At 44.3% G+C, this 14897-nt stretch overlaps 1 protein-coding gene across 2 annotated transcripts in view; it reads right to left on the bottom strand.

Moving 5' to 3' along the window:
• Positions 1-14897, bottom strand: part of tbc1d22a (TBC1 domain family, member 22a) — a 103157-nt gene that overhangs the window by 39483 nt on the left and 48777 nt on the right. For both annotated transcript variants that reach the window (XM_076722538.1, XM_076722537.1), the window contains exon 10: positions 9939-10045. In XM_076722538.1, coding sequence (XP_076578653.1) covers positions 9939-10045 — 107 coding nt within the window. The remainder of the gene's footprint in view (positions 1-9938; positions 10046-14897) is intronic.

The raw sequence follows: 14897 nt of genomic DNA, 5'->3' as shown, positions 1-14897 counted from the left end.
AGAGTAGAATCGACAGAATGTTGTTTACATCCGAGATAAGTGACACAAGATTGTCATTTACAAGTACAACAAGTACAGCTGCATTGTACAGACTGTCCTCAGCCTATAAACCTTTACTGTTTATTTTGTGCTGCAGTACAATATATACAATACATAATTGTATATGTGCACCCAACTGAGAGCAGCATAAGAGTACCAGCTTTGCTGAAACAGCGTCCAATGCACTGCAGCATCACAGCTTAAAAAAAGGAAGAGGACTCTGTGTATGCATTGAATTGGATAACGTACATTATTAATATGAAGGAATGGATTTAGTGTCTCAATACCAAAACACAGCTGTTAGCCTGCTGCTAAAACTTCCCATTAACTGCCCGGAGTAGGCTCACCAGCACATAACTTCAGGTCTTAATGCTACAGTAGCTTTGACATTAATTGGAGAGTGGAAATGACTAAATTGGGAGCAGGAATTAGTTTCTTTTTCCCCCCTGCACGTCCCCCTGACACCTGCCAGGCTCGTACCCATCTCATCTCCATCACTCTGTTTTTTTTTTTTTCTTTCAGTTAGCACGTTCCTGCCCCAGTCATCCTTCTCGTGCTACTTTCATGTATTTGTACTTTGTCCCCATTTTCTGTCTGGAGCTGCTCTACCTCTCTGGCTCTGTTTCTTTCGACCACCCCGGTGTTAATGCGGTTAGGTGCTAAGCAAGTGTGAGGGCCAGAACAAGTAATTACATTTGCATTATTGAAGCGACTGGCTTTAATCAACTGCCTCTCCTTCTCTCACCGGCTACTTCTTCTTTCTGTCCACTGTCTCAAAATCACCTTATAGCACTTTCTATTTGAATTCTCTCTGTACATCTTGCCAGCTCCTCACTTTCTCTCTTCGTTGCTGTTCAATCAGTATTATTTTCACATTTTCTTTCCATCTTTTATAACTACGTCTCGCACCTTCTTTATCTCCAATCTCCCTGTCTTGATCACATTTTTTGCTCATGCCCATTACTCTGTCTGTCTACACGTGTCAATATCCCCGCCCCTCAACTTATCCAATCATTGCTTGGAACATGAAGGCTGTTGTTGCTGTTGTGGGTATGACTCGTCACTTTTTTGGTGCATTGGTGATTCAACATATTTTATTTGTTTTTGGCTTTTCATCATGACTCGTTTTACATCTTTCCGGTGGAAAAAATCCCCGCCACACAGGGTGTTATAGATTTTATCTTATCTTATTATTTTCAGGAAAAATCAACAGCGGCATGTTTGGACTGAATGGGATAAACAGGAGCACATAGTTAGAATGAGCAGCCAGAGCCGCCAAGGCTGAAGAGAAACAGCTGAAAGAAGTCAAACACTGTCATTCAAATTGAAACATCCTCAACTCAGGTGCTCCTCTATTTGTTCGCCTTTGTTTTCTGACTTCATAGATATTCACAATCTCTCGAAATGTTAAAACATGTAAACATTTGCAAAGGAGATTTTCAGAATGTTTTCAAATTATATCGTTCATACCACCGTTTATCAATGGAATATGAATCTATCTATGTTCAATTTTCCCGGACCTAACTCCCTTCCCCTATTTTCAATGTCTTTCCACACTTCCAGTCCTCCATCCTTTTTCATCTCTCTCTTATCACCTACAAATCTTGCCGTTCCTCTCTGCTTTCTTCATTCCAATCCTTCTTCATCTCTCCCTCCTCTCATTTCTCCCTTTATCAATCTCTAACTCTTCTCCTCTCCCACCTTCTGTTTCCATTTCCTTGTCTATTTTCATCATTTTGATGGTGCTAATGAGGCTAGACTTGACTAAGTGTTTTGAACATGCTATTATGTCTCCTCTGCTTTGTTTTGCTCCCTGGTGTTTCATTGCGTTCCATGCTGTACTGCATTTTAGTTTGTAACTGATTGTTGTTTTAGTTAGAGTTGTTTGAATTTCTCGAGACAAATTTGTGACGACTGTAACTTACTAATAAGAACTCCCTCTTTATCCTCATTTGTCTTCTCCTTTTCTTCATCTATTTCCATCCATCCATTTTTCTCTTGTTACCTTTCTGTCTTCCCCTCCTGTCCTCTTCAGCATCACAACCCCTCTCCCTCTCTCCTTTCATTCTGTCACCTCCTTTATTCCTTTGTCCCGTTTTCTATTTTCTTCCCTCTTATGCCTCTTCCACTCCTTCCTCCCTTTGTCAAATCCAATATGTCGGATCTTTGATCAGCTGAGGCAACAGGAGGAAATCAACTCACTTCTTCATTATTCATACATTCTCCTCTTCTCCCGCCATCTGTCCATCCACCACATCTGACCCAGCAAGCAAGTGGAACTGCCCCAGCTCATGAACGAGCAGACACAGAGCGTACAAACGTTAAGCCTGCGTCTCTCCATCTCAACTAGGTGTCAACAACATCTCCTTCTCTCTCTCTTTCTTTGTTCGTTCACTCTCTCTCTCAGTCAGCTGAATCAATAGCATCTCTTCACCTCACAGTCCATTCTATTAGAGTCAACAATGGCTCCACGCTGGACTAAGATTGCCTGCTATTGTGGCACTGGATGTCTATCAGCAAGTTGGACAGGACCAACACAGCAAAACTGGGACATTGTGCGTGTGTGAGAGAGAGAGAGAGAGAGAGAGAGAGAGAGACATAAGGACGGAGGAGGGAGAGAGAGAGAGATGACAGGTCAAGATAAAGGGTAGACAATAAACCGAAGGACAGGGCAATGATCTATCATTCTGTGGTACATGGATGTGTGTAAGAGAGAGAGAGAGAGAGAGAGAGAGAGAGAGAGAGAGAGAGAGAGAGAGAGAGACAGAGACAGAAAGTCACTGTATGGGAGAGATGACAGGTTGAGATAAGGTGTAGACAAAGGTGTAAACAATTACAGTTGTTCAGAGCTACAGGAGGATTGGCCAGATTTCATTCTGCTGCTTTCGTGTGTGTTTGTGTGAACATCTATGGCCTGGAGTTTGACGGCGGTAAATGTGTCCTGGCAGCTCGAGAAGGCTGGTAGTCCACCGGTATGAGACACAGCAGCACAACTGGTCAAGCTGATGGTAAAGGACTAAAGGCAGGACAGAACCGAATAAACTCTGGAGCGTAGGGCTGGGCATTGGTATTTTCATGGTAATCCATCCAGCTGCAACCACACACAAAACACACACTTCTTGTCCAGCTGCTTATGTCTAGAACCATGTGACATTTTAAAAGATTGGGTGCTTTAGCTGAATGAAAAAAACGTCATTTTGCAGAGGTTTAAATTCCTCACAGTCCTGTATTGAATAAATCCAGGCCAAACCTCAGGTACTGCATCAGCAACTTTCAAATACCCAGTCTTAGTGTGCTCGCTACACTCTCCTCGACTATAATCTACTGATATCACACACCCTTATCACAGCTAAACACAGTCATTACAATTACTACAGTTTTTAAACACAGCCTTGTTGAGATCCAGCCACCACCAGTCCAAACAAATCATTCACCCACTGTGCTGAAAGTTGGGTAATTGATGGTGGGGAAATAGTGGTAATACAAACACTGTACATTTTATTGCATTCCCTCTCTGTGACTCTGATATGTATGGTGTTGCACGGGCAAAAAAATCCCTGCTTCCTCTTGCTGGAGGAAACCAGGATTGTTCTTCATACAGTGTATGTAACCTTTTAGAAATGGTCACTCCATAAAGCATGCTGGCTTCTGTGAATGTAAATTGTTAGCCCACGTCTTTTGGACAATTAAATCTGAGGAGAACACTGGGTCGGACATCATTTTTAATATAAACGCCACCTGTTGCCGTCTGGCTGGAATAGTGTTGTGTGGCTTGGTGCGGGCCACTTTGCGTGTTTCCCATACAGAGCCATGGCAGTGGACAAAAAAGGGATTATTTTTCAGCGCGCACATAGAGCGGACAGTGAGCAGACTGTGAGAGCTATTCACTGACTTTCAAGTTTGGCAAATATCACCAATCTTTCTCCAGAATGACTCATCCCACCTTTAACCAGCACTTTGCAACTGTCTTGGTGTATGAAGTATATAAAGAAGCCTTGCCTTAAGTGACCCTTAACTTGATCAACACCACTTGTCTCTGTCCTAACAAGGTTTTCATAACAGTGCACACTCTTTTCTTTATGCAATTCTGATTACATAAATGTCTCCATCCATCCTTCCTGTGCCTGATTTTCCACCCTCAGCCTTTATCCTAACCTCCTCCCCAGCAGCTGTTACTGTCTTCATCTCCACTGACCTGCATGTAAGCTATCTTAGCTAACACGACACTGCTTGAAAGAAAGAGACATGAAGCATGTATGACTGAGAATTCCATTTAAAAAAACAGAGGGAGGTGGGGGTGTTAAGGTCAAAGTTGTTCTCGAACAGTGGCTACAGTTACATGCACACCAATAAGGCTCGGAGGGTAAACGATATAAACACACATACAAACATGCTGTCAAGTATTGCACACCAGCTGGCAGATTACTCCTCCTGTGTGTGTGTGTGTGTGTGTGTGTGTGTGTGCGCGTGTGTGTGTGTGTGTGTGTGTGTGTGTGTGGGTGTTGGATTGAGTGACAGCCCAAGGTGACAGTGGGCAACCCTTGGGGAAACCAGAACAGGACATGGCGTCTGGTTTAGTCTGGCGACCGTCTGCTAGACGTCGGCCCTCGGACCCCTGTTCCCACTCGAGATAGACCCCATCTCTAGCTGCCGCCGTGGAAACAGATGGTTGCCTTGACAATGAGCAGGCACAGTCTGATTGGCTCGTGCTCCGAGGGAGGGCCTGGAGGCGGCTCAGACGTGGAGCGGCGAGTGAGGGAGCTGTTGACCATTGAACGTTTGTGAATTTTACACTGATTAAATACTGTTAATTCATTTAGTTGGTGACTTAACTGCAGAGGGGTTCTTGAGATAGAGGTTCCTGATTTAACTCATGTCCAAATACTGATCACTGCAGCCTCTGGGGCATCGCAACTGTACAAGTACTTGACATCCAGTATCTGATTCAGTATATAAAAAAGTATTGAAAAGCTGCCAAATATTATTCTTGCTGGGCCATCCATTAAAACTCTGCAGCCAAAGAGTTGCTGGAAATAACACTCTGACTAAAAAATATCCGTCATGTCGAGTGGCTATAAATAAGAATGATTCTGAAGATAAATTAAACGCTGCTGTGTGTCTGGTAAAAAATTCCAAATAAGTGTGCATCGTGCCACAGACTGGTGGCAATTGAACCAAAAAAAAAAAAAGGGTCACATTTTCCTGTTGGACCCCCATGTGTCAGGCTGAAATATAATAAGTTCAGATCCCAGGGCAAAAATTACATTTCTCAAAGTTAAATCCTGCACTGGAAAAATACATTTAAGAGCCCCAGCTGTAAAAGGCATATCTGCAGAATTAACATAAAAGGCAGGTTTTCATCTGCTGGCTTTAAAACTGAGAGCCCTCGGGGGTGTGCTGGCGGAATAATGGACTTTTTAAACTTTCTGACTTCATTTCCCGCTCTGGGCATGGCAGGAAAGACACAGACACGCTGGCTGTGCGTGGACAGCACATACAGTAGCTGCTACACACGGAGTACAGCAGCACTGTCAGCGTCTACACCCGTAAAATGTCACAAAGATTAAATTACTGAGGCTCTGACTGACAGGCTCTGTTTTTACTGCAGACATTAATAATACATTGTGGTTTTACTATTAATGGGACATGTTTAAATCAACAACACAATATTGAGCGGAGATGACAGCTCCATTTAAATTCACTCAAACGGCAGATATGGAACCGTTTTAACAAGTTAAATTAGTCAAGTTAGCCAGAGGCGCTGTCAAATTTAGCACGGTACAAGACTAATTGGCTGCTGGAGAGACTGGGGTAACATCGGGGTCAACTTAACAGAGTTGTGTCTCAAATGGAGAAACGTACTGTCGTGTTCAAATCCCATTTACTTCTCTGTCCATTTATTTTATGTTCCGCTGTTAAAAGTCACCCCAACTCTTTGACAATTGGAATGGGTTACGTATCAGTTCAAAGGGAGAGTCGTGCTTAATAGCATGTTAATGGATCACATGGCTGGATAGTCCTGAAACAGCCCATTTGAACAAAACTAATGTGGCCCTTTCCAGTCTGGTAGTGCAGGTAGTTCAGCCCTGTTTTTTTGATCATGTCAGAACTAGATGTGGCCACCGTGTGCTGCCTGTTTGAAGTGTAAATGGTCTGTGGAGAGCTGTGCGCTGTTATCTTGTTGATGCTCTTGTAAACACACATGCGTGCGCACACACACACACACACACACGGTCAGACACAGACAAGCACACAACAATGCTTGTCCATTTAACTGTGCCTTAAGGTCAGGCCAGGACAAAAGAATGGCTCTGTCTTCACTCATTTACCCCTGAAACTCTCACTCAATGTCTGCTAAAGCAATGGGGGGGGGGGTTCTCTTATACAAGTCATTCTGATTTTTTCAACACAGACCTTCGATGTGCCTGAAATCCACTGATCTCTCGAACCTACCTTTTATCCCAGCCTGCTCCTTTTGAGGCGGACTCTGCAGCGTTGCCAATTAAAAGCAGAAACTCATTAGAGAAGCCGCTTAAGTAAATTGACACTCAAAACAGCCTGTTCACTTTTAGGTGGGAGGGAGGCATGGCAGTGAAACACTAAAAACAGAGCTAATGGCCAATTTACTGCATTAAAATACAAGGAGAAAACTTTGAAAAGTATGTCCACTGCACAGCCAGGTAATTGCAGGAAAAGCACACCAGCTGCGGTTCCTGGACGGATGGGTGAGAGTTAATTTTTCTTCACAAAAGCCCCCAAATGTGTCGTAGTAATAGAGTTTGTTCTGCATTGTGATGCAATTAAACCGCTTTAAATATTTTACACAAATTGGTTCAAAACAAGTGGACACCAGTGTGGCACCAGTTCCAGAGAAAATACTGGATATATAAGGTGCTTAAAAGGCAGTGAGTAAATGTAATTGCATGGAGAGAAGCTCCTTCTCTCTCACCCCCGGGCCCCCACCTTCAGGCCCTCAGTTAAGTGTAATAGTGTATAGAGGATGTGAGGGGGTTTGAGAAGAGGTCAGAGCAAGGATCACCAACTAATTACGGTACTGAGGCACTCAGCCTCTGTCAGATTGTTTAGAAAGCATTAGGGGGGAAACATGGGCTTCCCTGGTGCATTGCGCGTAATTAGTTTGGAGCCAAGGTCACAAACAAACACAAGCGCGGGGGACAAACCGCGTCCATACACAGACAAAAGCATACACCAAGACACACGCTCCTTCTTCCTCTGCTCTCACGTTCTGCATTCTCTCCGTCTTGCTCTCTCAGGGGCAACAAGGCACAGCGTCTATTAATTTCCTAAATGAATAGCCGAACCAATTGATAGTTATTTATGGATGTTAACATTTTATGCACAACACATGCCCCTTACTATTAATTACCTTTACTGTAGGACCAGGCGATATATCGACTTTGACCATATGAAGCATATTTTTAATGCTTTAAACTGCGGAAACTAACAGAAATTAAAACACTACGGAAAACAACGGGCTCTTTTATCTCCAACACTTCACTAAAACTTCACTTCACCATGACAGAAGGCATTTCTTTTACACCTGAAACACTCATTTCCATAGAACAATAAGCATATTGTCTAATCTATACATTTAAAGACTAACTGCTGCGGCCATTCTCTTAAGTGTTACTTTAGATTAGGGTCATTGACCCGACTGGGCAGACTTGGCAGATGCTTCTTTAGCCGTGCCAGAAAACAATGATTAGAATAGCTGGGCTAAAACATGGTCAAAGAGACACCCAGTAACATCCAGGTTGTAACAGTTACAACCAACAAGACTTTTGGTGTTAACAGTCAGTCAAAAGGCACTAAAATGTGGTTAAAATGTTTATGTTCTACGATGAAAAGTGAAGTTTTCTACATTTGCTGACAGCACAAATAGCATCTACAAAGGCAGAAACTGCTCTATTGCAGAATGTATGCTTTAATCCAGCATAGAGAGATATGGTAAAAGCATAGTTTAGACGGTAAGCAACAGTAGGACTGCTAAGGGGAAATCCAGCAGCAACCCAGGCAGGCACGTTTAGAATTGACAGATGGCTCAACCATGACCGCTGCGAGCGAGGTCGATTAAGAGGGCTGGTGGGCAAAAGGGTTTGGGAAGAAATGATGAAACAAAATGAAGTTTGGTGCTGCGGTCTGTATGCAATTATCTGGTCTCCAGACGCCCGGGCTGGCTTTAGAATATGCAAGACAATCACATTTCTTAAACCCGCGCACAGAGAAAGCTGTTTCATACATAACGCTCACACTGGTAGAGAGGTCCCACAGGCTTTACAACACACTGTCAGACCACCTAAACACTTTCACATTCAACCCCGTGCATACAGCCGATTATCTGCAGTGGTGTGTCATGCACACATGCCTATCTGTATTCCTTATGAACATCAAAAACTCCTCTCAATGGAAACGCGCAGATGTTTCACACTTGATGATGATTACATTTATGGTGTAAAAGTCGTAATGATTGCCAGTAAAATGTTATTACACATTTGGCATAAGAGACTTAATCTGGTGGTTGGCACTGAGGGTTTGTTAAAATTAGGCATTAAGGCATTTCCCTTGAACTCAGTGAATCACTGACAACAGTGACTAAAAGTAACAAAACTGGGGATTTATTTACGAGCAAGGATGAGACGAGGTTCATCACTTTGTGAAACGCGTGATTGTAGAAATGGTATTACTACGTGGGCTCTTTGTAAAACCGTTCTTGGTAAAGTTTGTTTGTACATGATTGCATTCTGTTTTTATTTACCTTTTTGGCCCAACCTTTTTTTGGAATAGGAGTTGTGATATATCGGCTGTGACATTCAACTGCAGACTCTCCGGTTCAAGATGAGGCCAAAACGTGGCCTGCAACAGACTAAGTGAGCCTTGTTTTCAGTCTAGCCATTCGCCTGAAAAGCCTTGTACTACGTTATGAGACCAAGCTCGACTGATATGTTTTTTTTACGGTAAACAGGGCAGTTGATCAAAAATGTCATTTTACTTCATGAACAGCACTGATCTGATCCCAGTTCTCCAAACGTTAGATGGAACAAAGCAGCGAAGCTCTAAAAGGATTCTGTGTTCACGACATCTTTTCAATTCTCAAGTACGATCCCTTCTTGGCACATAATGGCTGACTATTATAATCAGGTGAAACCAAGATTGACTTCCTGAAATGTTAAAGATGAGTGAAATGAGTTCCTGAGATGTTAAATAGTGCTTCTAATACCAGTGAGAACCAACATCAGTGTGCAGCTGTACATAGCTTCCAGACCCTCTCAGCTCATTGTTTCAGATCAACCATCTGTATGATCGGCAGATCTCATATTTGGGTTGTCATCTGCACCATCTCGTACAAAATTGTACAGCCGATCGTGCACTTCCTGCCAAGTGCAAACAGGTGGAGCGCTGAGGTAAACAAGTGGAGTGAAGAGAAGAGCCAAAAAGACCCTGATGTGCACGCTGAAGTTGCATTTGACATGTAACTTGAATTTCAAACTGCCCTGAATGTGTCAGAATAGGCAAGTGCTCGCTAACTCTAGCCATGATAACATCAGGCTTATTGCTATGAGTTTGTTATGGGGTCTATTTTCAGTCTCATAGTGGTTAATTAAGTTTTGAGTTGAGCAGCAGCGAGACGAACACTTCCATTAAAACCACATCAGAGAAGCCTGGACCCAAACGAAACAAAGCTTAAAAAGAGCATGGAAGACAGTGAGGGAATAAAAGAAATGTACAGGGAGGAGAGAGGCATGGACAGACTGCATCGAGGGGGGAGACAGCGCGCAGTGCGTTGATATGAAAGTATGAAACCATACGTGGGTGTTTTGATCAGAGTTTGTGCCCAGACAACCTACATCTTCTCCACACACACGTACACACATGCTTACCTGGATGCCGTCCAGCAGTTTGCTCATGCACCAGAAGCTGTCAGCCTCAATGTTCCTCAGAGCCTCTTCCTGAAGACTGGACACGTCAAAGTTTTCCACTTCCTCCTCTAGAGAAGAGAAAGGAGAACACAGAGAGAGTGAGAAATAAGCAGCGAAAGGACAGAGAGACGGGTGAAGAGGAATGGGAGGTAGAGTTAAATTAAGTGGAAAGAGAGAGAGAAAGAAGGGAAAAAGAGATACAGACAGCAATTAAAGTTTACAGACACAGGAGAAGTTCAATGGGAAGAGTGGGAGCAAGGGGAGAGGTAAGGGTGGTGGGCTATGAAAGAGATTTATGGAAAGGAATGAAGACGCTGACAAATTGGAGCACAAGAACCGAGGAGGGATGAAGAGACGGAGGCGGTGTGGCAGCTGATCGTGTGGGAAGAAGATATAAAAGCGGACTAATAGAGCAGCCAAACGATGATCATCTTTTAAAAACACTGGTTCAACCTTTTTCCAAGGCTGCTTTGAACGTGTAGTCACACATCTCCATGCACACCGCACACTTGTTATACCGCAGACAGACTGACTGTATTTTCGAGGAAAAAGAGAAATGATGCAACTTTTGTTCCGTCTTTGAACTTGTTAAAGTTTAATCACCACTCAGACTCATGTCAATAAGTTTAAAAGAGCTGCCTTAACTTGTCTAATGTAATCTTATACCGTTGATATTTTGTTCTATGGGTTCATTTGCTGCGAAGGCCACTGTGAAGAGTGAGGGAAAGCTGGAAGTAAGCTGAGATGTAGGATATACAGTCTGTAAATAAATGCAGCAGAATTAGGTTCAGACATATCCTGAAATGCACTGTACACAGCACTGAAAAAAAAAAAAAAAAAAAAAAAAACTAAAGTAGAAAGCAGCGAGCACATTGAGTTCCCAGTCATCTCCAGTGGGTGACTTCAACGGTGGGTGTCATCAGATGTCATTAACGGCAGCAGCGTGTGACGGACTGCAGGGGCTTTGACGGGCTTCTGACAAGCCACTGACAGCCAGTGGAGAGGAGATGGGACAAGACTGATTAACAGTGATCTGGAGAGGGAGAGAAAAGGGCGAGCGGCGGGCAGAGGGGAACAGAGAAAAGGAGCGTGCGCGTGTGTGGTCATATTTCGAAGGATCTGTTGAGTTTGGTGGATGTATTTGTGTTAGTATGTGCATTCTTAATACACAGACACACACACACACACATACTGTACACAGGACCTGGCAGCTCTGCTTGGTATCCTTGGCAACCCTGGTGGAATGTTGTCAAGGTTGTATTGAGCATGCTCAGTCTGACAAGACAGACAGACAGACAGACAGACAGGCAGGCAGGGAGCTGGCAGTGGTCCAGGACTACAAAGCCATTAACAAGTAGTGTAGGTGTGTGTTTGTGTGTGTGGGTGTGTGAGAGCACTTGTTGCCATGCAGGCGTTCTCATCAGTGTCTTGTCTGCTTGGAGTCGGGTCAGGATGGACAGAGACCGGACAGATCGAGGTGTCCAGACGGCACAAAAATCTAATTTTGTCCCCACAGCTGCCAGATCTTTAATATCAGATATGGAAGTGGTCAGTGACTGGATGATGATGAGGTGTCAGTGTAGTTCATTCTAACCACAAGCAATGCGAAAAGCAGAATGTAATACAGCCGCAGGCCACACATAACAGCCATTATTAGTGCAAACGTACAGATGCAATCTCATAAAATCCAATTTTTGGAGTGAGATCTAAAAAAAAAACAAGCAGCTTGCAATGAGATGTATAAACATAGGCAGAGAGGAAGAGAGGTCATCCACCAACAAACATGAGTCAGAGACAGCTGATGGGATGGAAACTCACAACAGTTCCTCCTCAGCTTGAATTGAGGCTGCAGGCAGTCAGTCAGCTACAGTAAACTACGGCTGAATGTGGTGCTGGAGCAGCTGTTATAACAGCGCGGAGACAAAAGGGGCCACCATCTGACCAATTTCAAGCCAGTATTTGACTTGATAGCTCCTCTTTAGTGCCGCAGAAGACAATGACAACACATGAATACGGGCCTCTCTTTGGGATGCTGCAGCTCCGAGCACCCGGGACGGCATTAAATTTGAAGTTGAAAAGATTAATTTTAAACAGGCTGAGTGGCAATTGGCGTGGTGTCGTTGCTGATTAACAAGGCGGCGGGAGCGACGCCGGCAAGGAGTTCTGGGAGACCCTGAGCTTCCCAAACTCTCAAATCAGTCTTTGTCGTGGTCTGAAGTCTTTGCTGTCGAGCTCAGTTCCAAACCTGGACCTTGAGCAGATTAGAAGGGACGGCTTCAAGGAGCCTCGTGGTCGTGCTGGAGCTGAGCACAGCTCATCTCAACAAGGTTAAACAAGAGGAAGGGGCTAAGAGGAGGATAGGCCTTGTAGGGGGAGCACCTGTCCTCCGCATGACTGCATCATGAGGCAACAGTGCCCCCTGTGATCGCAGGTGGAACTGATGCTAACACCCATGACCGGCTTCACACGGATGAATGCATAAAAACAGTCAAAGCTCAGGTCATTAGTCATTTTCATGGCCAGGTAGGTCCAGATAGCTCTTTCTCTGTGAAAGATCAAAGAATCAAAGCTGTGTGGTGAAAGTCTGACGATTCAACAATCCTGTAGCCCGATTTGGTTTTCATGAACCGCTTGATCCACCTTCAAACATCAGTGTTTTGGTAAGCTGAATAAAAAAAAAAAAAAAAAAAAAAGGCACCATTAGGCCATCTTGAATGCCTCAACAGTCCCTGAGTCTCAGTCGACCTGCCTTCAAAAGAAGAAATAGCTAATTACTTTCACTAGATCCATGCCTCAGTAGAAGAAACTCTCTTGGTGATTACTTTTGGAGAGCTGCCTCCACACAAAGGACCAGCTGACAATACATGTCTGGGACATGATCCGTGTCTCTGCAGAAATGCTTCACAAATAAGAACCTGGGGAATTTCTGGAAGTTCAAGCTTCAGTGAGCCGAAGTCTCAGTGGCTTCAGTTCTGTGTGAGATGTGTCTCCAAAACAAGATTTTTTGCCAAATTATATTCTCAGGTTCTTCAGAGGTAGAGAAAGCAGGTCTGGTGTGACGCAAACTAACCTTGATAGGAGAAGAAGAAGAAGAAGAAGAAGAAGAAGAAGAGTCTGATGCCGCCAACTGTCTTAGACACACAAACTCTTGCGTCTGTGCAGAAACAGAGGCACAGGCCTCTGAAAGACAGGCAGTTTGTAATCAAATTGGCAGAAGAGTACAGCACAAACAGAGGCCCAGCCAAGGAGGATCACATGTGTGCACGCATAACGACGAAACACACACACACACCAGTCAAACTGATTACAGAGCAGGGAATGTTTGCTTGAAAGTGACACTCATCATATAATTCATTTGAAGGAAAATGCAACCTCAAATGTTCGATTGACAGGTGGGAATATTGACTTGAAGAATCCAAATTTGTCCAATCACCCAAATTTAAGGTGAACTATTATTCCTTTGACGTCACTTCCGATCTCTCCTCTCTGCCTCGACTTTTCTCTGACACTCTCCTCATCTTACTTTAGGTGCATCAATGCTTTTCCTCCCCACTCTCCCTCCACCTCTCCCTTACAGCCATTTGACATCTCTTCTCTTCTATCATCTACTGCCATCCTGCCTCTGCAAGCTGTTCTCCTCTGCCCCCCCCCCAGTCTCCTACCCCTTCCTCACCTCTCTGCCTATTGGCCACGGAGCCAGTTTCCTGCCAGGCCCCAGGGTTTATTTCCTGTTTGTCCTGGCACAGGGGGCAACTTGTCCGGAGAGAGCAACTGCCTAGTCGCTGCCAGCTGTGAGTACTTGGCACAGCTTGGCATGCCGAGCCGGGTTACACCTCCGGAGACCAAGTGCGGGCGCCGACATACACAGACGTGCACATGCACGGGCGCACGCCCCACACACACTCACCGCAGTGCTGCCATCTGCCCTCTACAACTCTGGGCCACAAGGTAATGTGATGTAAGATGATAAACGAGCTAGTTTAGCCTGATGTAATCATAAAGTGTGTGTGTGTGCGCGTGTGTCTTTGCAGACAGCAATTGGCAATAAAAAACAGTCCCGTTTGACAACCCTCTGTTGCTTCAGATTAATCACAAGGAAACCTGAGTTGCAGACGGCCAGAGAGGGAACGCTATTGGTTTTAACAAGATTTCACCATCCAAACCTCATAAGTTCACATGAAGTGGTGCAGCCATTACTTTTAATTTACAGCGGTAGCTCAGGTTAAATCTAATGACTTACAATTTGGGTGCTGAATCCAAACATGTCACAATCCAGTTCCCACCTTCAGGACGGCACCCAAGTGACACAGCCCGGGGCTCGACACTTAAAAATAAGACATGTTAGCTGCTGGTGAGACGTGCAATACTTCCAACCCCCTCCCTCCCTCCCTCGCTCCCCACCTCTCACTCAGGCTTGTGCAACAGAGGGAAAAAAAAAGGGATTTCACCAGCGTGGCACATTAGTGTGATAACACTGTTGTTAATGAGAGCTGAACATTTTCCAGAGAGGTGGTGTTCATACTGTTGGATAATTAAAAAGCAAGTCAACCTGACAAACCTGGTGTCACCAACACACACACACACACTCACACATACACGTACAAATATCCAGGATCAGAGGAGATGAGAGTACTATGACAATAGAATTATGGCTGTGTGCGAAACACGATGTGAAGTGATGAAAATAGACAGCTGGAGGTGAAGGAAGGTGGCGGTGGGAGGGAGAGTGTGTGTGAGACAGAGAGAGAGAGCAGCTAGAAGTGATTTAAGTGGAGGTGAAAGTTGGAATAACTGCTTCTTTTCTCTCGACCACATCTTTGCTTTATCTCAAAACAAACCCTTTGATTTCCAGGAAAATCTTCAAGTTGGTGAGACTCGGAAACTTATCTCAAATCTCCCGTCCGCTTTCCAAAAAAGCAT

Source organism: Chaetodon auriga, chromosome 22 (genome assembly GCF_051107435.1).
Source record: "Chaetodon auriga isolate fChaAug3 chromosome 22, fChaAug3.hap1, whole genome shotgun sequence".
NCBI classification, from domain to species: Eukaryota; Metazoa; Chordata; class Actinopteri; order Chaetodontiformes; family Chaetodontidae; genus Chaetodon; species Chaetodon auriga.
This window is presented reverse-complemented; position numbering and strand designations above follow the sequence as displayed.